At 42.7% G+C, this 26,857-nt stretch overlaps 1 protein-coding gene across 3 annotated transcripts in view; it reads left to right on the top strand.

The window, feature by feature from the left end:
* Positions 1-12,829, top strand: part of HCAR (coenzyme F420 hydrogenase family / dehydrogenase, beta subunit family) — a 47,118-nt gene extending 34,289 nt beyond the window's left edge. For all 3 annotated transcript variants that reach the window (XM_087384708.1, XM_087384709.1, XM_087384710.1), the window contains 6 exons: positions 11,276-11,355; positions 11,438-11,507; positions 11,602-11,659; positions 11,906-11,970; positions 12,180-12,274; positions 12,375-12,829. In XM_087384708.1, the coding sequence (XP_087240834.1) occupies positions 11,276-11,355; positions 11,438-11,507; positions 11,602-11,659; positions 11,906-11,970; positions 12,180-12,274; positions 12,375-12,468 (462 nt within the window). In that variant the 3' untranslated portion in view covers positions 12,469-12,829. The remainder of the gene's footprint in view (positions 1-11,275; positions 11,356-11,437; positions 11,508-11,601; positions 11,660-11,905; positions 11,971-12,179; positions 12,275-12,374) is intronic.
* The last annotated feature ends 14,028 nt before the right edge of the window (positions 12,830-26,857 follow it).

Here is a 26,857-nt window from a genome sequence, read left to right as displayed (position 1 = left end):
AACCCTGTTTGACTCCTATGGTACTCAAGATCTCATCTGTCCAACCTGTGTCTGTCCGAACTCGGCCTGAGACTCTCTCATACAGTGCCATGACTGCCCAGATGATCTCCTGATCAAATCCCAGTGTCTGTAGGCGTGTGATGAGACGAGCTCGAGGTACTGTGTCAAAGGCTTTGCGGAAATCCACAAAGCAGCAATATACCCTCTCCTTCTGTGATCTGGCCTCCTCAATGACACTCCTGAGTGTGAGTATGTGATCCATAGTCCCATGGTCTCGCTTGAAACCGGCCTGACCCTCTGCTCTGAGCCCTCTCATCTCTACGAACAGGCTGCTTGACGCATCCAATACAGCTGCATAGATCTTGGACATCACATGTCCAATCATGATAGTCCTGTAGTCACTCGGGTCCATGGGATCCCTTGCCTTGTGGATGGGGGTGATGGTGTTGAGTGTCTAGGTGCGGGAGAAGCCAAGGCAAACAGCGTCATTGAATAGCTTTGCTAGGATCGGGGCTAACGTGTCGATCCCATATGCGATAAACTCAGTGCATAGCCCCTCATGATCCTTAGCTCGGCCATTGTGTAGTTTCAATGTCGCGTCCTTGACTCCCCCTCTGGTGAACAACATGCAAGTGGTGGGGCGACGTGTGTGTGAGATCTGGAGTGGGCTGGTGTGGGACATCATAAAGATGGTGTGCATACGTGTGCCAGACTCTCGTGTCGGTGAGGGGTGATGGAGACCTACGCTCAAGGAATCTCCGCCAAAAATCCTTGGAGTTGTTGCTGTACAAGATGTGCAGCAACATCTCCTCATTTCGACAAAGAAATGCCTGCTTCTTCCGACGTACGAGACGTCAGTACTTGTGTACCGTGTCTGGTGTGTTCGGGAGGTGACATTTGGTTTCAAGTCGGAGCTGTCTCGGCGATAAGCCTTGTAACTCCGCATCGTACCAATTGTTGCAGGGTACAGAACCAAGAGGTGGTGGTCTAGTGGACCGTGTGGTGTGGGGAAAGATTTGGAGGGCAGCCTCGTGGAGTGTGCGACTAATTAGGGCAGCACGGTCCTCTATGAGTGGTATGTGATCGATGTAGGTTAGGAGTCTGTTTAGGCATCCAGAGTAGGCCGGTGAGAGGCTGTGATCAAAGTGTATGTCGTGGTAGGTGTTGTGCTTCCTATGCGGTGTGTGTGGTGTGGCTAAGCATGGGGTGGCAATAGTGAAGAATAGGTATGTGTGATCAGCTCCTGGAGGGAGTGGTGCCACGGTGAAGTTGGTGATACATGAAGTGAAGGTAGTGGATCCCATGGTGTAATGTACTACACTAGTGCCCCCCCCGTGTGGGAAGCAAGTAAAGCCACCTGAGGAGGGCCATAGGTCAAGCCGGTTGTAGATGATGAGATCATGCATCATGCCCAGATCAAGGAGCGCGTGTCCATATGGTGTAATAGGCCCGTGTCGGTCCGATGAGGTCCTGGTCATACCTGCTCCATCTAGGTCCATGTCTAGTAGCATGATAGAGTCGTCTCGGAAGTCCAGGAGTGGTGCCTAGCGCATGCTCATCCTGTCGTAGAAGTCCCCAACAAGGAGAACTTCCCCGCGGGCTGAAATGTCTGGGATATCCTGATGTAAGGGTGCATATGGCGATGTCTCACCCTCCTCTCGTGCCACTCTGGCGAAGTGGGATGTGTCTGGTGGGAAGTAGCATATTGCTATGAAAAGGTCACGGGTGTCTGTGCGTCGGATCCGGATCCACATGAATCGAGAGTGTGCGTCCTTCCTCTCAATGGAGATGGCTCCAACGAGGGAAGACCTGTACAATACTACGACCCCGCCTGATCCTCGGACTCCTCATGTATCCCTCGTCTCATCCGTGAAGGCTGACTCCCATGTGTAGCCACTGACTATAGGTAGTGGACGCTCTGGGCTCTGGTGTGTCTCTGTGTAAAAGACTATGTCTCGTCGTGTACAAGACTCTGAGAAGTTTCCTGGGTCTGACCATAAGGTACCATTACAGTTCCAAATGGTGCAATCTAGGGTCTCGAAAACCTGAGTCTCATAGGCCCGGTCCCCCTAGGGGGTACGGGTGGGAGCCGGACGGGTGCCGGTCAACAACCTACCATCTCGGACCACGGCCCATTTCCTCTCCTTGCGGGCAACATCCCGCTGCTGCAGAAGAACTCGTCGCTCCTCAATCTGTAGTGGTGTCAAATCCTCGTCCATGGACAAGGTGGGATGCTCTCGTAGAGCGGCTCGGCGTCGGAGTGTCGCTAGTCGAGCATGTGATTCTCTGAAGCGAATGACTAGGGGCTGCTCTCGGTTGGGATCTCTCCCAACACGCCATGCTCCCTCTATGCCATGGTCGAGGATCCCCATGGTAGTGGTCACAAAGGTGATCGCCTCCTCCATGGGCGTCGTAGTGGTGCTGGTGCTGTCTCGCGTGATCCCTCGTATCTGGATGTTGAGGGCCTTCGAAGCCCTTTGCTGCTGCTCCTGTATGGCAGCTGAAACGGTTGCCTTTGCGGGCTCCCGTTTCGCCACGTCCACCCATCTAGTCGTCTCTGCTATAGCCGACTGTATCATGGCTATCTGTGGCTCCATCTCTGTGACTGGGGTCCCTCCAGGCACTGCTCTGAGGGTCCCGAGCTCCTCTCGAAGCTGTGTGATGTTGTGCCTGAGTCCTTGGATAAGGGTGCCCTGCTCGTGTATAATGCGGGCCTGCTCTTGGGTGTATCGGGCCTGCTCATGGGTGTAATGTGTCAGCTCTGCCTGACGGGCCCGGATGCTGTGTATCTCAGCCAATAGGGAGTCCCAAGCATCTGGTGGGGGCCTAAGATGTCCTGGTCCAGGTGGGAACTGGATCTCAAGAGGGGTTGGAATGAAGGTGGGCTGCTGAGGTTGTATTGAGGGTGGGAACAGCATGATTTGGGCGGGGGAGTGGTATTTAGGAGTAGCGAGGCCGGACGAGGTGATGAAGGGTGGCTGACGGAGAGGTAGAGGTGATACGAGGGGAAAGTACTGTGGAGCCGTGGCCGGTGGGGCCAGTGGTGAGGCTACTGGAGAGGAGACCTGTGATGATGATGCAGGAGAGGGGGAGGAGAGAGGTGGCGTAGATGATGAGGCGGATGATGGTGGTGAAATAGTGGTGGTAACCATAGAGGTCGAGGATGTGGTGAGCGGCATGGGCTTTGGGTGGGCCCCTTTCTTGTGGGCCGCGGTGCTGTCTACTGTCAAACAGCTCCGGTTGCTGCGTTTGTTGAAGTCCTCCAGATTGAATTGCTTTTGTGTTTTCGCCTTGTCACCGTTCCCCTTCCCCATCTCCATGCGTATGCAAATTTGGACCGAAGGGTCTCCCGCCTAGTCTCCTGTCCTCATCCCCCTGTTCCCTTCATTATGGGGGAGGCAGCAGCGGACAAAGAAGGGATTGCAGTAGGTCGGAGCTGTTGGAGAACCCCTGCTCGCAGCTCCAACCTTTTTATTAAAAAAAAAAAACACGAGAGGGGGGGGGCTGAGCGAGGGAGTAGCGGAGGGGTAGCGGGGGGTAGCAGAGGGGGTAGGGGGGGGGTAGCGGAGGGGGTAGCAGAGGGGTAGCGAGGGGCTAGCGGGGGTGAGAGAGGGGTAGCGAGGGGGTAGAGAGGGGGTAGCGAGGGGGTAGTAGAGAGAGCAGGGGGTAGCGGGAGAGAGAGCAGGGGATAGCGAGGGGGTACGGAGGGGTAGCGGAGGGGGTAGTGAGGGGGTAGCAAAGAGAGCAGGGGGCAGCGGGAGAGAGAGAGCAGGGGGTAGCGGAGGGAGAGAGCAGGGGGTAGTGCAGGGGGAGCGGAGGGGGTAGCACAGGGGGAGCGGGGGTAGCGCAGGGAGAGAGCTACAGGAAGAGAGTGTGCTTCCACGAGGAGAAGAGCACTTTGAAATGAAAGGAGGGTGATCCAATGGAGATAATGTCCCAGCCTGAGGCAAAGGGAAGCTAAACGAGAGAGCAGGCTCAAGGAGAGGCCTCCGGATAGCAGCAGCAAGCTCCAAACATCTTCAAACACTGGCACGCAGCACGAGACAGCAAGAAACAGCTCTGAATCGCTGGAAAAAGCTCCGAGCAGAATGGCACGAACTTCGAGGCAATATGTACTCCAGTAAATGGGCTGTACGACGACCGTACGTCAATAAATACACCTCCAGCTGGTCCGCACAGCAATAAATGAAGGCACAGCGGGTCCATATAGTGTGAGTCCGTACAGCAGGTCGCTGCCCACACGTGTGAGTCCGTACAGCAGAAAAGGCCTGTCAAATACTCAGATTTCTGCATCAGACACTCCAAAATGCTGATTTCCTGTGCCAAAAGCGAAGTTCTCGCGATGGAAATGCTTGTGGAGGCCACAGGTGATCACGTGCATGTAGAAGACCTTGAAAAATGAGCAGACCAGCAAGAATGAGGGCTCAAAAGGCTGTTAAATAGCTTGGTAAAGTGTCAATGGCTGAGGGGAGGGATCCCCAACCTGCTCTGATACCACTGTAGCTAGGGCAAGTGAAGAAAGCTCAAGAATGCAAGGAATGGAGGCAAAAACGAGCTGCTGTAATGAATTGCTACAAAACTGAGTGAAAGCACAAGAGAGACCCAATATAACAAAACCCTAGGGCAAAGTGCCCTAACTGGACTAAGTGTCCTAAGTGGTACATGTTCTAACTGTACAAATTGCCCTAACTGATTGTAACTAGGCCTACAAGGCACATACCAAGGAATGAGTGGCATCTAAGGGATAGCCCATAGAATGGCCTATGTATATAAACAAGGATTCAAGGGTTGAAAGGTGCAGACAGAGTAGTCTAAACCCTCACACAGTAAGTGATAGTAGACAACAACAGATACAAGAGGAAAGAGGGCAGAAAAGAGGCGCAAGAGGAGAGAGAAAGCCTAGGAAGGAACCAAGAAGGCAGCACACAGTGATTCAAAGGCCCTCGAAGTCTGAAAATGGATCGCAGCAGAAGAGGTTTTTAGATCCTAGCAGAGGTGCAACAGAAGAGATACATCTGCAAAAGGTTAAAGGAGCTTCAGCAGGGGTGCAAGAGGGCTCGAGGGGATGCAGGGCAACAAGCTCTCACTGCCATAGCCTGACCTGAACCTCTCACCCTCTCACACCCCCTTTTTTTTGTGAAATCACCCTCTGTCTCTGTCTCTGTCTCTCTCTCTTTTTTAGTGAAATCTTATATTTCTGTGTGGGAAACCTCAAAAGAGGTAAAAACCCACCAATAAGTCAAGAAAAAAATTTACAAGTAAAGCCTAAGAGCAAAAGTCATGAGGCAGCCAAGTAAAAAGTTACATATCAAGTTGGAGGAGGATCAAACACAGCATCCTCCAGCTTCAAATTATTGCTCTGTAAAAACTGATGCAGTGATGAAACCACACCATTAATAAAAACCAGTTGTTTTTTGCCCTTGTGATTCTTCTTGATATAGGCTAGTACCCGAAATTTTTGAATCACAGGGTCAAAAACCTGTTGTAACATGGGGTGAAAAGATTCTAGTAAAAAAGGCACTTCTGCATCCCGAATAGAAGAAGACTGTGGCATAGGCATCAGAGGCAAAGGAGCTAGATCGACATTTGTATCCTCTGACGAAAGAGCTGCATCTGATAAAGCAGGACTCAGCATTTTAGCTTCACTTCGAGGATCAACCTGAGAAAGAGCATGTGCAACATCCTGTATGATCCCCTCTGCAAGGGGCACATCCATATCTAGAGGAGAAGGAGGCTAATGATGCTCAATGGGAGTCAGATCCTGAACTTCTTCAGCAAGAGAAAGATTAACCTATGAATTTTTCTACCTTTCTCCAGTAATGCTTCGGAGCAGTAAAAGAAGGCTTATCCGGTAAAGCCTTAGCAGAAACTGGAGAAGGAAGAGTAAACTTTACAATTGAAGGAGCAGGAGTGGTCATGGAAGCCAAAGGGCAAGCACGTGCAAAATGACCAACCTGTTGGCACCGATAACATGATGTAGGAAAAGAGGCAAAATGCAGCTTGATGCGCATCGGATGAGCAAAATCCCAAATCAAGATCAAGAGTGGAGGGCACGGGTTGGATCATATCCCATTAAATACAAAGGCGAACATCGCGAGTAGCTTGCAAAAACTCCTGTCTCGGAACATGTAGAGGCCTCCCCAAAAAAGCTGCAAGAGTAGGAAGATGCTGAAGAAGAGGCAGAGGCAACGCTTTGAGGGTAATCCAAACCGGACAGTGAGTCAGAAGAGAGGCAGACGGATCAAAAAGCGGATCCCAAGGCATCACATAAGCAAAGAAATCAGCCCCATGAATACCAGCACGACTGACGAGTCGCTCCACCACATCAGTCGAAGAGCAGTGGGCATAATCAAAACAAAGGAGGAAAGGAAATCCTGACCCACTGCAACTTCAGCCCAACGACGAAGTTGAACTGCAGATAAAACCCTACCCATAATGTAGAGACAGACCCCAAACTGCTGAGCCTGTCAAAGATCGGAAACTAGAAGGGCAAAGTCCAAAGAACAAACAAACTGTGAACCCGATGAAGGAACATCTGTGATAGAAGCAAAGCACATCTGGCGAAGAAGGTCCAGTTGAAGGGAAGACAAAGGTCCATCCGCAATATCCAGCTTTGCCGATTTAATCAAGGTGGTAGAAGGCAAACCACCATGCTTCCGTTGAAAGAAGACACGTGCAGGAGGAGCAGAGGCAGAAGGGGGGGCTGAAGCAGAGAAAATGAAAGAGCCATCTGTCGGAGCAGTAGGAAGAGGGGAGGAAGAGACATCAGGAAAAGACTGTACAAAACCCGGCATGAGAAGAGCAAAAGGCTGCAGAGACAGAGGGGAAGACGAATTTGGTACGGAATCTGGTTGTACGGACATGGGAGCAGGTACAGAAGAAGGAAAACGGGGGAGCAGGTATAGAAGGAGGAAAACGGACGGGTAAAGGAACTACAGAGGGGGGAGCCTGTACGGACGACCATACAGCAGGTATGGCCTGCGTAGGGTCAAAGGAAGGGGCAAGTAAGAAAGGCATGGATGGGGCGGGCTGTGCAGAGGCTGCTGCGTAGAGGGTATGGGCAGCAGCGGGTTTGGGACGCATGCAGACGGAAGATGTATAGGGGCTGATAGATGGGGTACGGATGCAGGTGCAGCAGCAGTAGCAGGCTGCGGGCAAGGTACAGGGACGGGTGAGAGAGGGGCTGAGCTTGCCATCGCTCCTCCACCTCACACACTTTTTTTTTTTTTTTTGGTGAAACCAAGATACTTATATTATGAAACATTCATTTACATTTGGGCAGTGCTCAAAAGAGAGCCAAAGCCCTATCTATCAGAAGCAGTAAAAGAAAAGCTGAATACAAGAAACATCCAAATCTTCCTCATGTAAGGCATCATATAAAGACTGCCGCAATGAGGCTCGGAAGAACTCATATGCCGCAATGAGGCTCGGAAGAACTCATATGGATGCTGAAGGGGAGAATTCAGATATGCTTGATTGTGCTGTAGCCAGAGGGTCCATAAGGCCGAGTATCTGATCCAGTGGAAGAAAGAGAATACTGTGACAAAGAAGTTGATAGTTTGCTATACATCCAGAAAAACCTGTAGAACCTATGTGCTGGAAATCGGAGATTCTGTCTAGAAGGTCTCTAGAATATGAACAAAACCACAGTAAATGCGGAATACTCTCAGATGTAAGGTGACATCTTGGACAAAGAGGTGAAGCTATCCTTCTTTGAGCCAATTTCACCCCTACTGGAAGAATACCAACAATACATCGCCATAGAAAGAGTCGTTGCTTCAATGGCATTTTCAACTTCCGTATCAATTGCAATCTTCCTTTCCACCAGGCTAATGACTTGTTCAAATGCCATAGAGAATTAGCATGATGGGCAATCCAGGGAGGAGGTAATATCAATCGATAAGCCTGTATAGAAGTCAATAAATTCAAAGGCCTAGAAGATATGCTTGTATTTGAAAACCGAAGGTGCCAATCTTGAAGCCTGTCTCTGACATTCAATGTCGGAATCGGAACCAGAGGGAGTAAGAGATCAGCAATAGCTTTCCAAATAGGTCTATGATGCATCCCCAGATTGTATTGTCGACATGACACTGGAAAAGTGAGAATATTTCCTTGCATATCTACCACGTCATCAATGAACCGGATACCCATTTTCATAAGATTGTAAGCTCTGATGGGTTGTTGAACAGCAAGGGGAGAGGAAAACACAGCACTCCAATGAATACTTTCCATTCTGAGTGAGGAAGCTATAGAAGCAGGATGGGGAGACCATTTGATGTGAGAGAGTACTTGCTTCCAGTCCTGAATCAAGGAATTAGAAAATGGACAACCAGGGATTTTACCTTGCAATTTGCCAAGTACTACTTCCGATGGATCAAGTAGCCAATGTCCATAAGCATTTGTGCTCATCTGTCCACACAAAATTGCCAACATGATAGACCAAGGCTGCTCTTGTTCAAAAAATGTCTTGAGCATAGTGATCTTTCTTGCCAACACATGAAATTTGATGTTTATTATATTCAAACCACCATGCATTCTTGGTGAGCAAAGCAAGTCCATTTTGAGCAGCCGTAAAGCTTTTTTATGAAGCTTAGTTTTCCAAAAAATCTCCATGGCTTGAGACATAAAGGAAGTGAGATCTCGAGATGACCAATGTAATAGAGGAAGGTAGAACTGGACATAAGCTAGAACAATAGACTGGACAATTCGAAGCCGTACATGCAGAGGCCAAGTGGAGATCTTCCAATATTCTAATTTGTCCTGAATTTTGTTTGCCACCCACGACATTTGTTGCTTATTGCTGATTTTCCAGCCAATGGGATAGCCCAAATGTCTTACTATGTTTTCCGGATAAATAATCTGCCTCGCCACAAGATAGCATGCCAGTCACAATGCTTGAGAGGCAAGAGTTTTGATTTCTGAAAAATAATTTTAAGACCAGATGCTAACCCAAAATCTGAAAGGGTATCCATCAAGAGGCGAATCTCCAAAGGACTTTTCTTTGGCATGAAGAATGAATCATCTGCATAGGCCTGTGCAATGAAGGGTCGTGAACTAGAAATTTGAAGCCCCTCTAGCTGTCCAGTATCAACCATGTGATCCATATAAAGAAGCAAAGGATGTGAAGCGATGGCATAAAGCAAAGCACTGAGAGGGCATCCCTGTCGAACTGAACGTTCGAGAGTCCAAGACTCAGACAAATGATTCCCTATAAAGCATTGTGCAGTGGAATCTGAGTAAAGCCAATATATGACATTAACTAGCTTTGGCCCAAAACCAAGTTTTAACATGATTTGAGAAACATAATCCCACTGTACTGTATCAAATGCCTTTGCCACATCCACCTGCATGACCAACACATCTTGATCTGAATATTTTGCATATTCCATTGCGATGATAGTGTTAGAGATATTGTCATCTATGTGCCGTCTTGGAACAAAACCATATTGCCTGGGATGAAGTCCTTCATGAAGGATGTCCTTTATCCGATGTACCAACATTTTGGCAATCAGTTTGTATATAACCGGCATCAAGGGGTCATCCATAGTCTCACATAGAGGTTTTTTGGGCACAAGCTTAACCAGACCATGCTTCCAAGCTGAGGGAAGATGTTGATGGTGCCAGGCTACATTTATAAACTGCAGAATTAGACCCTTCAATTCAGGCCAAAAGGCTTCAAAAAATTCAACCGTCAGACCATCCCAGCCAGGGGATTTATGTTTACCCAAATGCCTAAGAGCTTCATCCAATTCAACATCTGAAAAAGACATTTCCAGCATTGAGGCTTTTTGCAAGGAGACAATAGGAGAAACAAGCTCAGTAAATCTGTTACGAGCTGAAATAACCTGAGGTGTAGAAGAAGATGGCTGAGAAAAGAGAAGCTGAAAATGATCCAAACATTGTTTTTCTAGCTGAAATAGAGTCTGGGTCCAAAGGCCGTCTGGTTTCTTGACCCTCATGATAGATTGGCTTTGTCTATGTGCATGTAAGTTCCGAAAAAAAGATTTCGAGGAACAGCCCTTCTCTATGCTTAGGTTTAGCTCTGCCATTTGGACAGCTTGCGTTTATCATTGGCATCAATTATGGAGGAAGCACAAGACAATTGCCTCTCAAGCAAAAGCTTTTCCTATGGCGTTGTCTTACAGGAACCTTATCCGTGGGGGTCACTTTGGCTCAACGAAGGATTGCATCTGCTTCTCGTCTTCGATGCATGGCCCCTTCTGAAACGGTGCCTCATTTGTTTTGGATGTGCTCCAGCACTAAGACTTTCATATGCAAAATTTCCATGTCGCTTCGCCTTCGTTTCCCTAACTCTCCTTTTGGGAAACAGTTTTGGCTTTTTGGCAGACTTCCTACAACCCTGGTCCATTACTCTTTATTTTTGTACTGGGTCAGATATTGGGTTTTTTGGACCATATGGAAGGATCACAACATGAGATATTTTGGGAATCCGTTCTTGCAATCTTATGAATATTTCAGACTCTCCCTACGGCAATCTATCTATGATGCTTGCCATCAAGGAGATCTTCCTCAGTCATGCCTGGAAATAGTTTCTCTTTGCTTTTGATTTCCTGTTGAGGCTCTCTGTTTTTTGAGACCCTCATGTAAATTTTGCTGATAATATAATCATGGATTTACCCAAAAAAAAAAAAAAAGTGTGTGTGTGTGTGTGTGAGAGAGAGAGAGAGAGAGAGAGAGAGAGAGAGAGAGAATTGTTATGAGTAGTAGCTGTCCCCTTCTGGGACAACTATGAATGTAAATGCTTTCTTAATGCATAACTTATTTTACTAAAAAAACGTGTGTGGGTGTGTGTGAAACTTTCAAAAGCTCCGAAAGAACTTAAAAAAGTATTGAATGTATCTCCCTATAACTATGCCTGGCAGTATTTGTCTAAGGCAGACTGTGTTTGTAGTCATGCTTTGGGCTTGAGATGAGATTGTTTCTGTCTCTAGTGTAATCTTGTCCACAGCCCCATACATTAGACAAAGTCTCTTTCTCTACATGCGAGCCTCTCTTCCCCTTTCTTTTTCCTTTGGGGGGGGGGGGGGGGTGGTGGTGGTTTGTGTGCGCAAGCTGTTTTAATTGTCTGCAATGTCTTTGAAGGCAGTTTGGAGAGTCTGAATATGTGATTTTAGAAGGAATCAGGTTTTTCTACAAATGATAGATCTTTGAAGCCTCTTATAATTGTTTATGAGAACTTGAATGCCTTGGTATTTCTTTGTGTGGCAATCTTGTTGGTCCATCTTTTACAAAGGTAGGTTTCAATATTTTGCAGGATTTAGTAGTGGGTTACATGGGAGTACCCAAGTATAGGGGACTAAGCATGACCCAACACCCTCAATTTGTTACAGTCAGGTATGCATGACCTTTCTGAAGTCTTTTTGCATTGGCAGTCATATCAAATATTCAATTGATTGGATGCCTATGGGAATTGCAGGAATGAGAGAGGGAGGAAAATGCTCAATTCAGTGCGGCATCTTCTTCAGATCACTCCTACTATCAGCAGTGTACGGTCAGAGATATTGGGTTTTCTCAGCAGCACATTGGGGTTTCCCAATCTATATTTCAAGCCTTAACTGCATCATTATTTTCTTATTGCAGGGTGATAGAAGGCCTTTTGTGATGGAAACAGTAAAAGCTGATGACAAAGCTAAACTTGGTATTGATGAAACTGCTCTTCTGAATTTTTGCAATCTTTATTTAAATTTAAGCAGAGTGTGGCTTATCCAAGGCTTTTGTTTGTTGCAGTTCCTTGCTCAGGGTTCACCGTGCATACTAACCACTTGCATGTAAAGAAGAATGTTTAAGTCATACAACGTACTTTATCAAACATGTCTCCTTATTCAGTAGCCCATCATGCTGTGTGGTTGATGACTGTTGTGTTTGATGGTTATTCTTATTGCAGGCCGGGAAAGGACTCAGCCAGCACCAAGATTTGTTGGAAATCTGATTGCCTTTTTCCTTAACCTGGTATTTCCATATGATTTTATGTCACGCACTTTTCTTTTAAATAAAGAAAAAAATATCCTTTTCTTGGCTCAGTATGTGCACTTTATATTGTTATGGATGTCTTGATGCAGAAATGAGAATGACCTTAGCATGCTAGGAGTTTCTAAATTTTGTGGTGTGCACAAACCGCTCTTTGACTATTTAGGCTTTCTCTCTATTTTATGGATCAGGTTGGCCCAAAAGGTCTCGAATTTGGGCGCTATTCTTTGGATTATCACACTATCCGAAATTATCTTCATGTCCACCGAGCTTGGGGGGGGAAAAGGTTAGAACTACTAGCTCCTCTTGAAGTATTCGTTTCTGTAAATTCTTCACGATTCTGTTTATTTGTCAGGGTGATAAGGGAACATATTTTGCTCAAACAGGGCAGAAGAGCACATACCATCTTATGCAAAGAAGCTGGTGGCCATGTATAATGAGAAAGGAGAGATAGACAGGATTTTCTCTGATGGACAGTGAGTATGGTGCACTTTTTTGGGATTGGAAGCAGAGAGAGCTTTCTGAAGGGCGATGGTTCTTGAAATCATTATTTTTCAATTATACAGATAATAAATTATGTGCAATGTTCTACATGGATGATGTATCCTTGCCATTGAATACCAGGGCATCTTTGCTTTTGTGCCGTTTATGTAAAAAGATTGATGCTATTTTTTGGCTCCATCAATAGCATGTATGTGAGAGTACGCTATACGGGTTTCATGTATGAGCTTCAAAGACAGAAGGGGCAACAAGGAACAGAACAAAATGACGATTATGTTTACTTGTAAGGTGAACACATTGAATGAGATTTTGGAATCACAAAAGTGTTGGGGTTCTATGCAGGGGAACAAATGATTGCATTTTTCAAAACATCAGCTAAGGGTAATATTCATATGAGGTCAGCTATAAATTATTTTCTGGCAGGAAGAGGTCTTTCCAAAAAATGTGTTGGGGTAACAAATGATTGCATTTTTCAAAACATCAGCTAAGGGTAATATTCATATGAGGTCAGCTATAAATTCTTTTCTGGCAGGAGATCTTTCCAAAAATTGCACTGGGCTATGTTTAGGGAAGCATGACAGTAGTGACTAATGATACCTAGTGTGTATGTGTACTTATTATGAGCTGTCCCAAGATCTCTTGTTAACATCTTTCTCAAACAATCCTTAGGTGGGCTTACTGTGATCAATTCTTAATGATTTTTTAATGATCAAGTTGGTACAATATTGCCAGCAGTTTATTCTAGTATTGGCAAGTCACAGGTGCAGATACCTCCAGGTTCTGGGATTGTGTTGATATCCGTAGGCTTTGCATCAACCTAAGCACCCGAAGAGTGGTGTAGACATATCCCCCATGGTTAGCTCAATTCCACAATTGGAGCTTGTGGTCACTTTATGTTGTCTGCTCCTACAATGTAGTTGCATATCTCCATCATAAAGTACGGAGATTGCAGAACTCCTGATAATTCCATTACTGTGTGAGTGCTTTCCCTATCTAGAGGGCCGTACATGTTCGTCATTAGGTGCATTTGCTGGCTTTGGATTCAAATAAGTAATAATAAGATTATCCCAATGCATGTTCATATGTGGTAAATATGAAGGGATGAACAAATCTCCTAGGAAAAGAAGGGGAAACCCTTAATCATGTCTAAATCCTCGGGGATCAATAACATCTCCAATGTGGCAGATCTAAGGCATGCATATTTATCTAAGAGATCCATATGATAGGGAAGTCTTGTTATTTACGTTGGACCTGTGCTATGCACAAAATCTCTCCAAAGTGTGATGTTCATCTCAAATGCATAAAGCTAGGTGCAAAAATGCATGAGCATTTATATTCAAAGTATTAATGTTGCTGTGGAAAAGTAATTTGGCTAGGGTTATATTACTGGTTAAATAAAGTTTGCATGGTCATATGAGAAACTCTTTGTTAGGATTACAATCATATTTGTAAGAGTTGCAATATTTGCATGGTCTTCTACGCGAGTAGTTGGGCCTTTGCGATACACTTGGAAAAAGGGAAGCTAAAGAGACTAGAAAGTTGCTTTTAGGCATATTCATATTGATTGGACATTACACTGGAGTGACCTTTGTTAGCTATGAATTGTTGTTAACATGATAATGTGTTTTGCTAGGACATGCATTGCATATGCTGTGAGCTCCACAAAGGCAGTATACCTATTATCAGATGGCCCCATGGAAGGGATGGCTCATTGTAGGATTGATTTGTTGTACTCACAGCCCCTCCTGAAGATTTCTTGCTCGTTCGAATGAAATGTAGTATAACGAATGAATGTGAGTTCATACACGTATGTGCAGTGTACATGTTGCCAAACGACCTAGATTGAATTCAGAGAGGCGAAGTGCTTCATTAATTGCTCATTAGCTCTAAGATCTAGTATAGACAACATTGTTGCACTCGACACACCTTTTGCTTTCTTCTTCCCATTTGCCCCTCTATCCCACATCGACACTTGCTCATGAATATATACTATAATCCTAGTCGGATGTTGCTTTAATCACTCGCACATCTCTTCTACTCATCTACCACCACTACGCAACAACTGAACACTCTAGTCTATTGTATCACAATCCACTACTCAAGGTGAATTTGTGTATGTTGGAGCTAGAACACATTGTTGTAAAAAGGAGCAACTGGTCTAACTAGTAGACGAAGCTCCTTCTAGTTCTTGTTTTGGGGTGTTGTGTGTTGGTCTAGTTGTGGTTGATTGCGGATCTATAGATTGTTGTTGGTGCCTTGATGAGCTAGCACATGTGGTGGTGGAGCATGAAGTCTTGCAGTTGAGCCATGCTCTGCGAACAACAATTGATGTCAATATTGAAATTCTCCAATATGTATGTTGGGGTAGAAGAGGGAACGAGTTGCCGTAAATTTTCCAAGGTGACGTAACAATGCCGATTCACTTTTGTTGGTGATGTGTACAAGTTAATGATTGCAATTTGAGTTGCATCTGTTTCTTGGAATACGGTTAGCAAACATTGAGAACCGGCATTATAAGTTAACTGTTGGTAGAGAAGCTTGATGTGTCTTGTAATATGTGGCAATCCCCATGCCATCATGCATGTGAAGGCGAAGTAGTGCTGGAAAATGAGTGGCTTTTGTTGGATTGGTACGTGTTTCTTGCTTGCAGACATAGTAAAGTCGCACCGATCACAACTTTGGACATCGTGCGCATGATGAGGCAATGATCCTGTGTTGAGAGTTTGCAAATGTGGCAATCCCCATGCCATCATGCATGTAAAGGTGAAGTGCTACTGGCAAAGGATTGGTGTGTTTCCTACAGTCACAATACTGTCTCACCGAGCATGCTATCACAACTATAGACATTGTGCGCATGATGAGGCAACAATCGTGTGTTGAGAGTCTGCAAGGTTTTAGTCCCACTTTCCATTGTCGTGATGTTGCTTTGGTTGAATGGCCACCAACGAGTTAATCTCAACCTCAAGATTTCTTCTTGTACCGTCGGGTCAACTTTGATATGTTTTTGTTCCAACCTTGACAAGAGGAAGCGGTTCGATGGGTCACGCACACGCGACAGAGCAGTATAAATTAGCCCATGTGTTCGTATGTTTGAAGGACCAAATGCAAATGAGTCCATTGTCAAACCTTGTGAGCGATGAGCTATCCTGGAAGCCGCCTGCTGTAGATCTTTTCAAGCAATCAGAATGCTTTTTCCTATTCCTCCCCCTAAATGAATGGAACATCCTTCTTTGTCAATGTTGTAAGGGGTTGGAAGACATGTGATAGGTAGCACAGGAATTGGTTATGCCATTTCACTTGGTCCACAAACCTTTGTATCTCCTTGATATTTCGGGGAGCCTTAGCCTTCTAGATGGCCTCAACCTTAAGGGGATCCATCGCCATTCTTCTTTCGAAATGATATTTTCTAACAATATTGCGAAGGCACACTTTGCCGGATTTAGGCATAAGCAAGCAGTCTTGCATTTGTCAAAACATAGATGCAATTAATCCAGATGACCAACCTTTTTCCCAAAGACACTAATGTCATCCAAAAACAACCGCATGAAGCTAGTTAGGTAAGATAAGTAGCTTCTATATCTAGGATTGAAATGTTGGTGGTGCATTTTTCATATGGGGTTTTCACATGGTGGCCCACTCGAGCACAAATTTTCCATTCTTTTTGGGTATGAGCATAACGGGAAAAACCAATCACTTCTTTAAAATGGCATAAATGAGTCCTACTTAAAACCTAGAGCCCCAATCATGAAATACCTTTGTACTTTTTAACCAACGTTTGCAAGAAAGACTGGTACTTGCAGCTATAGGAATCCACGCTAACTCCATGATAACCTCGCAGATTGTTAATGCCTTAACACATGGAACTCATGTTGGACTGTGTGGATCCACACTGACTATTGTGGCCTAATGAGAAGTCAGATTAGTGTGGTGCAAAGTGCATTACAATGATTTTCTAGCTATGCCAAGGCAGAGAACTTGTGCAAGTAGAATCTCGAAATATCCATGAAACACGCATTCTTTTGCACTTACTTTGCCTCCTCGACCCCCTTGGTGGAAGGATGCTGATTGATTCCTAGAGGTGCACTATGCTGATTGCCACACTCCCTTCCCCGCACTTCTAGATGCCCTCTCCCTTTGGCCTCAGGAATTGCTCGACGTCATTGCAAGAGCAACAAGACCTCGACCTACCACCAAGGGAGACAATTTGTGAGCAACTGCCGCCTGAACAGTGATCTGAGAGCTATTAAGGGTGGAACCATCAAAGAGGAACCGGATGCAGTGGTGGCTAGTAGAGGTGAAGGTGACGCGCAAGCAAGAGCAACGATAGCGGAGGCAGGATCGATGAGCAGTTGAACGTGGTGCGAAGGATGTAGGACTGAGCGATACCGGTGGAGCTTCTTCAAGTCAAAGGTAGAGGAGAAGAAGAAGAAGCCCACTGGCCGTGCTTACAAGCGGATACAATAACCGCCGCTTCATGGCTGTGGTGGGGTGTCAGGATCAAAGAGTGCCGATCCTGCAATCATTAAGCGAATGTACGTTCTTATTTGGTTACAGATCAAGTGAATGTACTTTCTTATTTAGTGACAAAATATACACTGCATATTAAAAAACTAGTACTTTCATGAGAAATGAATGCATAAAATATTACTTACATTTTACTCCAAAATCCAAAAATGTCTAGTATTATCAATTGAAAAAAGTGTTCTCTTCTTTAATTTACAAAACTTGACAAATTACAAAAGAGAAGAAACTGTTTCATTCAACTAAGAGAGTCGTTAGAGCTTTTGCTTTAAAATACCAATTGTTTTCTATGCAAGTGTCCATATATTTTTTAGATAAATCCATATACAAGAATTTCTACATCCTACAAGTTAAGCATGTCCACACATCGATGAATTCCTTTTTTTTTTCTTTTGTCACGTTGTTTAAGCACTTCTGGATCATACGTTCCCTTAAGTGCATTGGTTGAAAGAATATTTTATCAATTTACTTCCACATAAAGTAACAACATTGCCCTCATGGATAAGTTTTGTACCAATATACATTTCTAGAAAACTAGGTGTACATAGCATGATATCTACAAATTGATGGTTGGTAAAATTGATGTTAGTTTAAGATCTAATATAATTTGATGAAACACTTTTACATTGGGCTAGTAGATTGTCTAAAAAGAATTCTCTTTTAATACAAAGTTGATCAAATGGTTGAATTTTAACGTATTTTGATATTAAGATGAGTAGGTATATATGGATTCCACGACCATAGAAGAGGCTTATTCAAAGCAAACATGTCTCTAGATTTAGATAGAAACCCAACGATTCAAATGGTCAAGTTGTAAATGATCGTGATTACTACAATTTATCATTTTCCTCTATTTCAATCTATTGGTTTGATTGAGAGCTCTAGATTTTGCAAAAATATAGTTTTTACTTTAAAAAGGCTAGATTTAGAAGCATGAATATGACAATAGTTGTCTTTTTGAAAAATTGATGAAAATTTGGATTCTGGAATCAACTTTGTTGACAAACATGAATAGAATAAAAAACGTCTGAAAAAAGGAAATATTTTATCAATAGAATAAAATTTCATCTAAAAAAAGAGGAATTTCAATTCATGAATGAACAAAATTATCAAGAAAAAAACTTTGTTCATGTTTAAATTCCGTTGAATAATTTTTGTCAATGGAAATTTCATTCCATCTTCGAAAGGAATTTTTTCCGTTGATGGATTCCAAATTCTATCAACGGAAAAAAATATCCGTTAACGAAAAAAAAATTTCGTTAATAAAAAATTTTCGTCGATAAAAGTGTGATGAATTTTTCCACCTTCTAATGGAATGAAATTAGCATCTATTCATCGTTGAAATTTTTATTTTTTCTCATGAAAAGTTTGTTTCATTGACAAAAAATTCTATTCGTTCAACTTTATCAATAAATTGGATTTCAGAATCTAGATTTACATCATTTTTAGAAACGACAACTGTTTTCATCTTCACAATTCATCTTTAGATCAAAATAAAGTAAACCACTAAATTGTACTACTCACAATTGTCTAAAATTTGACTGTTCACATATTTGATTTTTTTTTCTAGATCTATCAAAATATTTTCTTTAAACAAGCCTCTTCTTTGGCTATGGACTACATATACCTACCTATCTTAACACCAAATATATGCTCTAATTCAATGACGGGGAAGAACTTCAATGATTGGGATAAAGTTTTCATAAGAGAAAAAGCACGTTTTGGTAATTCTAAGTAAATAATGTATTATACTTTACTTAGACATACATGATTTATAAGTAGTCTCAAAGAATATTAGATCGTATCATTGATCTTGTTTTTTTCAATTATCATTTGGAGTGAAAAAGTCTTAGGTTCTAGTCCGTGGTTTGGAGCTGTTCTAGTATCTTGCAATCGAGTAAAACGAAAGTAGGAAATGGGTAACCAGTGCGTAGAGGATGCATTCATGCAAATTAACTTGCTTTCAGTACATTATGACCTTAACTTTTACTCCAGAGGCATGAAATTCATTCTGGTTTCATTATGAGCAAATTAAAATGGTCGCTTGGAGTTACAATAAGTAGCATTTATTGGACAAGCAAATTAGTGATCGACTTGTGATATAGGGGGGCAATACATCGTTTAATTCAAGTACATGCATCGGAAGAACGTAGGCATCACAACAAACAGTCCCTAGAACGACCTCACATATACTTGAATTGTGCATAAAGAGACATGAACATAGAAAAGTAAGGAAGGAATGAGGCAACTAGCGTTGGCCGTAGTGAGATGATCCGATGAAAGGCTGAATTTAACGAGCCATGGAAGCTATAAATATTAGCAGAATGGATGGATGGTGCTAGGGTCTCGGTCCTGTTGTTACTATTGGCACCTCCCAGGCAGAGGCTCCCTTTACTCACCGAACGTAGATATTAATTGAACACCTCAAACCCCATCTGCCAGGAAGTTCCAAATTGTAGCATGGCGAGTTAGCTTTATGACAAAAAACCTTGTAAACACACGTTTGGCGTCATCAGTACAAGGCAATCCTCCCTTATTGCCAAACTTTTCTAGTTTTGCCAAAAGAGAGCCCCTCTTTTAAAGGCAGGATTTCATTCAATGGCCCTCATTCAACATGAATACATGATTATCTACTAAAAAAGGAGCTTCCAAGTTAAACACGTGAATATTTGGAGTAGCAGTGTCTATCAACACGTACATGATCATTGAGATGAATTATGAAATGAATAGGTGAGTCTGTTATCCCTTTAATGTTTTTTTCTTTAAAGGCCAGCTTCGTCTATGAGGTTAGCACAAACCGTAATCTAGGTATTGAGATTTCTCAACTTGAACACTTTGTTTTTGTGTCGATAGAAACCCCTCAACTATATATTGTTGAAGTATGGATTAGTGCTCGGGATAAGCACTTCCTAACTCTGAAATAACACGAATTATGCATGCGTTGTGTGTTGTTTTTTGGGTGTGTGAGTGTTGTTTTTTGTGTGTAACTATAGAGCATCTCACACAAAACTGCGGTGTCTTCTTTATCTATAGGCTCATGGAGGCCTACCACTGATCAAATTAGCACAGTTGTCCCATTCAACATCTGGAAGTCTTAGAGACTAAAGAGAAGCGACACAGATCAACACGCAGCATACAATTCGGGAAAAACTAGGAGATATATGTCTGACCAGAGAGCTGACACAGATCAACACATAACATACAATTCGGGAAAAACTAGGAGATAGAAAGGCATATAACGTTGCCAACGATGAAGACAGTCGTACTGAACTTCAACAAATGTATCGTAAGAGCAGTAAGCGTTCTTTTTGGGTACATAGACAACGTGCATAATGAAGAGATCTTAATGCACCTTTTACCTAGCGAAGCGTGCCTTCCACAAGGAAGTAGAGTGTCGGATAGTTGAGTCGTCCGATAATGCAACTTCGTATCGCTAATGTGTGCATATTGGACATGGTGCGAGTTCTCTATCCTAGTTTCCAGCGGGTGTCAAAGACCCAGATAGATGCAAAACAGAAAATGTCAAACCGTTTGGTGACGTTCATTGACAGAGGCCTTTCACAGGTCCCTCCTTGATGCAAGCCAAAAGCTTTTGCACTTAAATGCGGAATACAAAACATGAAAATGAAGTGGAAATTGAATTTATCAACAAATTTGTCCATTGACTCCACGACTCCCTTTGATCCTGCCATCCATGGATGTTAAGTGCCCCGACATAAATTTTGTAAAGTTGGCAAGTTGGCTTCTAGGTGTGTATGCATCACGACTTATATCCACGATGAGGTGTGTCAACAACCTATACCATAGGCAATTGTCCATAATGGAACAACAACTATGGTGAACACCACTTAGCCTTTGTAAGAAGTACAAAGATGTGGAGAAGGATGAAGACTCTCCTTGGCCATGATCCAATTAGGTTTATACGATTTGGATTCAGGCTATAGCTCAAATTTTCCTTTGCTCTGCTGTGGCCTTCGCTTCACTTCTTGCTTCATTATTTGACACCTTTGTTTTGGGGGTTCAACATTGCCCCTAGTGGTTGTTGAAGCCGCATCCTCATGGCTCATATCTTAGTTTATTAGGTCATGGTCTATTGTTTCGTATTTTCATTCCACCATGGGATTGGCAGGTTCTCACACTTGTGTTGTAGGTTCATGATTTGCATGGCTTCTACCACCGTAACCCAATATAACTAATGATAGTGGTCTTTCGTCATCTCAGAGTAGGTGGTCCATCCTCGCTTGGTCTCTGGTGTTGCCATGTCTGCAATGGTATCTAGGAGCATTGTTCAATGCTACGCTGCCATAGCTTGGATTTTTTACCTTCATGATTCGAAGCTTTATGGCTCTGTGCCATGATTGCATTCAATTAATTGGAACCTTCAATCCCTTTGTTGCATCTTCTTTTGTCCCAATTGATGTGCAGTGAGTATATTGTCTTGTGTGAGACATGATATGTTGGAACACATGCTTGGCCTTTTCTTTTTGCTCATATTTTGTGAGGTTAATGACACAGATTCCTCTTGTGCTCTTTGCTCTACCATTTGTCTTTGCTTCATTCGGACTATGTCATCTAGCAAGAAAGAATTTGGGCCCCTACTCCTTGCATTTTCTGAGTGGTGCCGGACTAATGTGCCGGATCTTGGTTTCGAGGATCCTCTTAGATCGAAAAGAATATGGTTCCCTACTCCTTGCGTTTTCTGTGTGCTACTAGGGGACTACTATGCCAAATTGGATCTTGGTTTAGGGGGTGTGCCTTGGCTTTGCTTGTCCCAGCCTTGCCGAACCTTGACCATCTTTTTAGCACTGCCTCGCTAGGGGCAGGCTATAGCAACCAAAAACTTGCCATTTTAGGTATCCATATGAAGTGGACTTCCTAAAGTGATTTTAATGTTATAAAAGTAGACTTTTCGCCACTGTGTCCCACCCTCTGTGCCTCCATTGAGTCCCTCCTCGCCCCTTGTCTCCCTTTCCTCTCCCTTCTCGCACCATCTCCCTCTTTTGAGAGATGCAAGCAACATATTTTTTCTAATTTTGCTAGAGGGCAGGCTGTGCCTCTTGCTTCTTATGACATTGAAGATATAGGGCTTGGATGGCTCCATTAAGAGTTGCAATAACACTTCCACCTCATTTTGCAATTCGTTCCTTTATTGTCAAATGTTATCAAAATCTTCAAGGTCATGTTCATGATTTTTAATTGAATCTCCTTGAGTTGAATTTGACAAATAGACACTTTGTGGGATGTTGGATTTACTTTTTCCTCTAATGGCTCCACTGATGCCTTCAACTCAATGTCCCTTTTGCTAATTCTATCCATCTTCCTTGTTGTTGCTTCCGTGTGGGGGTATTTTTTTGACGAGCTTTTTTGCAGTGAGTTTGAGAGTTTCTTTGCCTTTTTTAGAGTCATATATCATAGTTAACATCAATTGCAACCATCAAAATTACAGTCCATATGGTTTATTGCAATCTCATTGTAATAAAATGTTGAAACAAAGTTACAAAGCCCCCCGTCCATGCTCTTTCATACCCAACCACCCATTTCTTTGATACACAAGAAAAATAATTTTGACGAGTAGAAGGTTTTGATAGATACAATCCAAAAGCTATAGCCACATAGTATTTCCTATCAAAGGTTTAAAACATCCCAAAATCATGCAAAGCGCTTTAAAGGCATAGTTAGCATAACCAAAAAAGCTCTATGATATCAAGCTAGTTGTCTAGTTGTCATATATGCCCTTGAAAGGTCAATAACTGGAAGACGTCTATCGATATGAGGCTACACTTTTGTTACTTGAAAAGATTTTGTTGCTTCAAGAGATGGCAAATTTACTCCCTTTTGTAATAGCCCTATCAAGGGTGCAGGTGGTGTAATAATGATTACATTGTTTGGTGACCATGCATAGGATACATCATCTCCACAAAACTAGAAGAATTGCACCTTTTGGCCCTAATTGTGCTCCATTCTTCCTTTAAAGAATGTTACAGATTTTTCCCATTTTATTCTCATTAATTAGTTTTACAAACTTGCGACCAATATGTAAGAGACATGCTTGACAACCCACCTTGACATGCTTGACAACCCACCTTGCTTCCTTAATCAACCCTATGTATGGACCAAAAGACATCACCTATACCTTGGTCATGTACTATATTGTCAAAATTAGTTGCGTTCTACACACCTGGTGGAAGAAGTTGGAGGCTTCTCTCAATTGTTAGAGAATTCTACTTTGGCAGTAGATGTTGTAGGTCCTCTTATCGGATGCATTGCATATGCATAGCTATTGTTGGTGTGACTGCCATGAATCCTCAATCCTTCACCTACTCCTTACTTCACTTTTACACTTTCAAGGTCACTAGGGAGAAATGTAGGGTTATTGCCAACAATTGCAACACTAGTTAGAGAATTTGCAAATTTGATTGCTTGATATGGGCCAATCATAACTTGATCTAGTTTGACCAATCCTTGATGGAAAATAATTTCCAAAGAGGGACCTATTTCAATATGCAATCATATTTCACATTGTTGCTCAGATTGTGCAATTTGCAACGATGCAGTAGTCAGGTCCCCAACACAAAAGCATCATATAATGATATTTGCCTTATATAACGGTCCCAATGCTAGCCAACTTTCATGTAGACTTTGATAAGTTTGTCTTTAGAGTGTTGATAAGTCCTTATGAATCCAATAAGCCAACACAAATTGCATTGCAATCCAAAAGAAAACAAAACTCACACCCACATACATGTTGCTTGCTTGAACCATGAAATTAGCCCAATGAGCTATCCTCTCGTCCACATACATCCACTCATCTAAGAATGGGATGTCACTTCCTTGTTTCTCCACCATGCTCTCAAGATACGTGATTGTTCTAGATTGCCTCCTCCCTTGTTTTTTCATTTCTCTAGGCACTACGATGTTCTAAGTGTTTTGTCAATATCTTTGCTGTATGTATTTGTATGTGACTCTTTGCAATCCTTTCTTCCCATGAAAAAACACATGCTCGCTCTTCTCCTTTAATGACATTGTTTGGCCCTCCATTATATATAGTCCTCACAGCTTGGCAATTTGTTGCTACAGCTTCATCTACCTTAAACCCATGAAATTGTGATGGTTTGAATGCAAGTTCTTGTACAATTTCATTGGTGGTAAAAACACTAGCGCCTCTATGTCATCTTTCTTAGAATCAGATGTGGAAATTTTTAGTAACTCCCTCACGTTGCAAACAGAAACTCCACTATCAAACAGACTTGCAATGCACTATCAAGGCAATAATACTCTTTAATAGTCTTCTCATATCGTGGGTTATAAACATGTTGTAATCCATCCATGCACCCTTTGAACATGGTCAAAGTGTATGTATGACTTTTTCTCACATTTTCTTGATGCATTCTATTCACAAGATCAAGTCCCCATCCTCTACCTTTGGTTGACATTTTTATTGCATAACATGGTTGAGAGTCATTGAAGGCTACGTCCTTGGAAGAAATGATACTACAAAATTTGTTCTTTCAAGTAAATAACTTGCATTCAATGATTTCCTCCTTAGAAGCACTGAATCTAGTTTCGTCATCACAAATCCAAGACCTAGAGTTGACAATATTGTCTTGGCTAGTCAATGCATATTTTCCATTACGAAAGGCATTAACATCACATTTAGGATCACACAATCCAAACATAAGTTTTAACATTATTTGATGTTTTGATGGGATTCAACCTTTAAATCAAACAATAAATTCTTGGAGATTATTTCCTTTGTAATTAGTCAATTACTTCGAGAGCATGGTGCCCCAAAAATTAAAATAGAAATCCAATCATTTAGACTTCTAAGATAAGAGCACGCTATGCCCATTACCCTTGTCCATTCCCCATTCTCCATGGGGAGAAGAAACATATGAAGGGTGATGATGGAGTACATGATTTTGATGAAGAAGAAAAACACAAAATCTCCTTCGAGGTTGTGAAAATCTTCAAGTAGAGAACTAAAGGCATTGTTATAGAAGTGAGATGAGAAATCTGGAATCAAGTTATTCAATGCCTTGTCCTGCTATGGCATGACATGTTTTTTATGATACTCTAGAAAAACTCATGAACTCCTCACAAAAAAACTCGCTATAAAGTAAACCTCCTTCCATGTAGTGTTTTTTTAACCTACTAATCTCTTTGGATTTTTCCTTTAGGCAAATCAATTTCTTAATTTGCTTCTATTTTGCCTCGTTGTGCCTTAGAGACGGCTTCATTCCCTTGTTCCTAGTTTTTTCTCATTGTTCATTCCCTATCTCTCATGCTGTACATTCGACCTCCAACCTCAATATGTCAGCCCTTGTAGCCTCTAGATTGAGCTCCATGAGCCCAAGGGCATGAAGTCCCCTACCACATGGCTCAAGACATCGACTTCTCGATGGGGCATTTGGTGCTATGCATAATTGTATTTCTTGAGCTCTCGTGGCCTTCCTAATATTGATTCATGGAATTGTTAGCACCCCATACCTGTTGTAGGGGATCCACATGTTTGGTTATAGGTAACTATCATGTGAGCTTTCACTTAGCTCTTTTTGTTCAACTTCCTAGATTGTTTCTCCCCCTTAGCATTCATTTCTTGTTGTTGCTCTCTCACCTTTCCTTCCTTTGTTTCTTCAGCTGCTTCTTGTTTAGGTGATGTTTGGATTGTCACTTCCTGGATGGGTTCTGGCTAAGGAAGAGCAAGCAACTCATCCAAGAGGTTCACTGGCCACACCACCAGTATATGAAGTGGTTCGGTTCCTTTGTCACCTGTTATGAACATGAAAATGTGTGCCATTTGCTTGATACCCTATAGCTTCTTGACTTGGTCGTTAACGACCATTGTGAGGAGCTTGACTTGATTCACCTCTGCTTCCATGAGGGCCTTGATTTATTTTTGGATGGATTGCCTTGTAACATAAGAATTTAGCATCTTCAATTGGATTTGTCTAGATAGGAATCTGAAAAACATATTGGCATCCATCTTAATTGCCTTACTTGTGACATAGCCTTAGTGTTGTAGCTTAACTCCATCAAGGAACAATTGGTGCACTTGGCACTTGATGGTCGTCTTTGTTTGGGAGGTTGAATATGGCTTCATTTACCAAAATTCATATTTCAACCACCCTAAATGATTTTGTACTTGCCTCGTATGTGTCAATCACTTCCTTGCAATGGTGTGATCGAGTATTTGCTTCTACAACATTCCTTTACTACTTTTATTCACATGCATTCCAACCATGTGATGGCTATTAGTGGCTAGATCTATTTTGGAGGGGGCTATATGTCAAGCTTCTCTACCACCTTCACTAATGTCTCCATCTCCTTGGTTGGCATCTTCCTCATGGATGGGATGTTTGCCATGGTCTTTGGGACTACTGTTTGTGGTTTCTACAAGGTTAGTGCTTGCAATGCTAGAGAGCTTCTTGAGCAGATTGCAACTCAAAGTCAAAAGGTAAAGCTTACTGAGCTATGGAAATGGGATGTTGAATACTTTTTACAAAGGGAATGTGAAAGAGGAGGACTCAATCGTAGTAAGCTTTAATAGTGGTAGGTGTAGGTTATCTCCACGCAAACGACTGGACAATAACTAGAAGTAGCATATTGCCAATTAAACTTGTGGTGTCGTCTTCATCATGGAATCCCTTCTTTTCATGGAATCGAGGCTATTTAAAGAATTTAGATTTTAAGGAAATTTGGCTAGATTGTGTGCCTTCCCCCTTCATGATCACCTTCCTTCATGTTCTTAGTCATGATTTGACATGCAATGATGACTCACTAGCTATGCCCATTCAATTAGTTACTGTAAGCCCCTCCTTCACCACAACAAATTGTGCTTCGTCCCAAT

Source organism: Dipteris shenzhenensis, chromosome 14 (genome assembly GCF_047967505.1).
Source record: "Dipteris shenzhenensis isolate YYH24624 ecotype China chromosome 14, Dip_SZ_1.0, whole genome shotgun sequence".
Classification (NCBI taxonomy): domain Eukaryota; kingdom Viridiplantae; phylum Streptophyta; class Polypodiopsida; order Gleicheniales; family Dipteridaceae; genus Dipteris; species Dipteris shenzhenensis.
The sequence above is the reverse complement of the archived record's forward strand: the minus strand, read 5'-3'. Positions and strand labels throughout refer to the sequence as shown.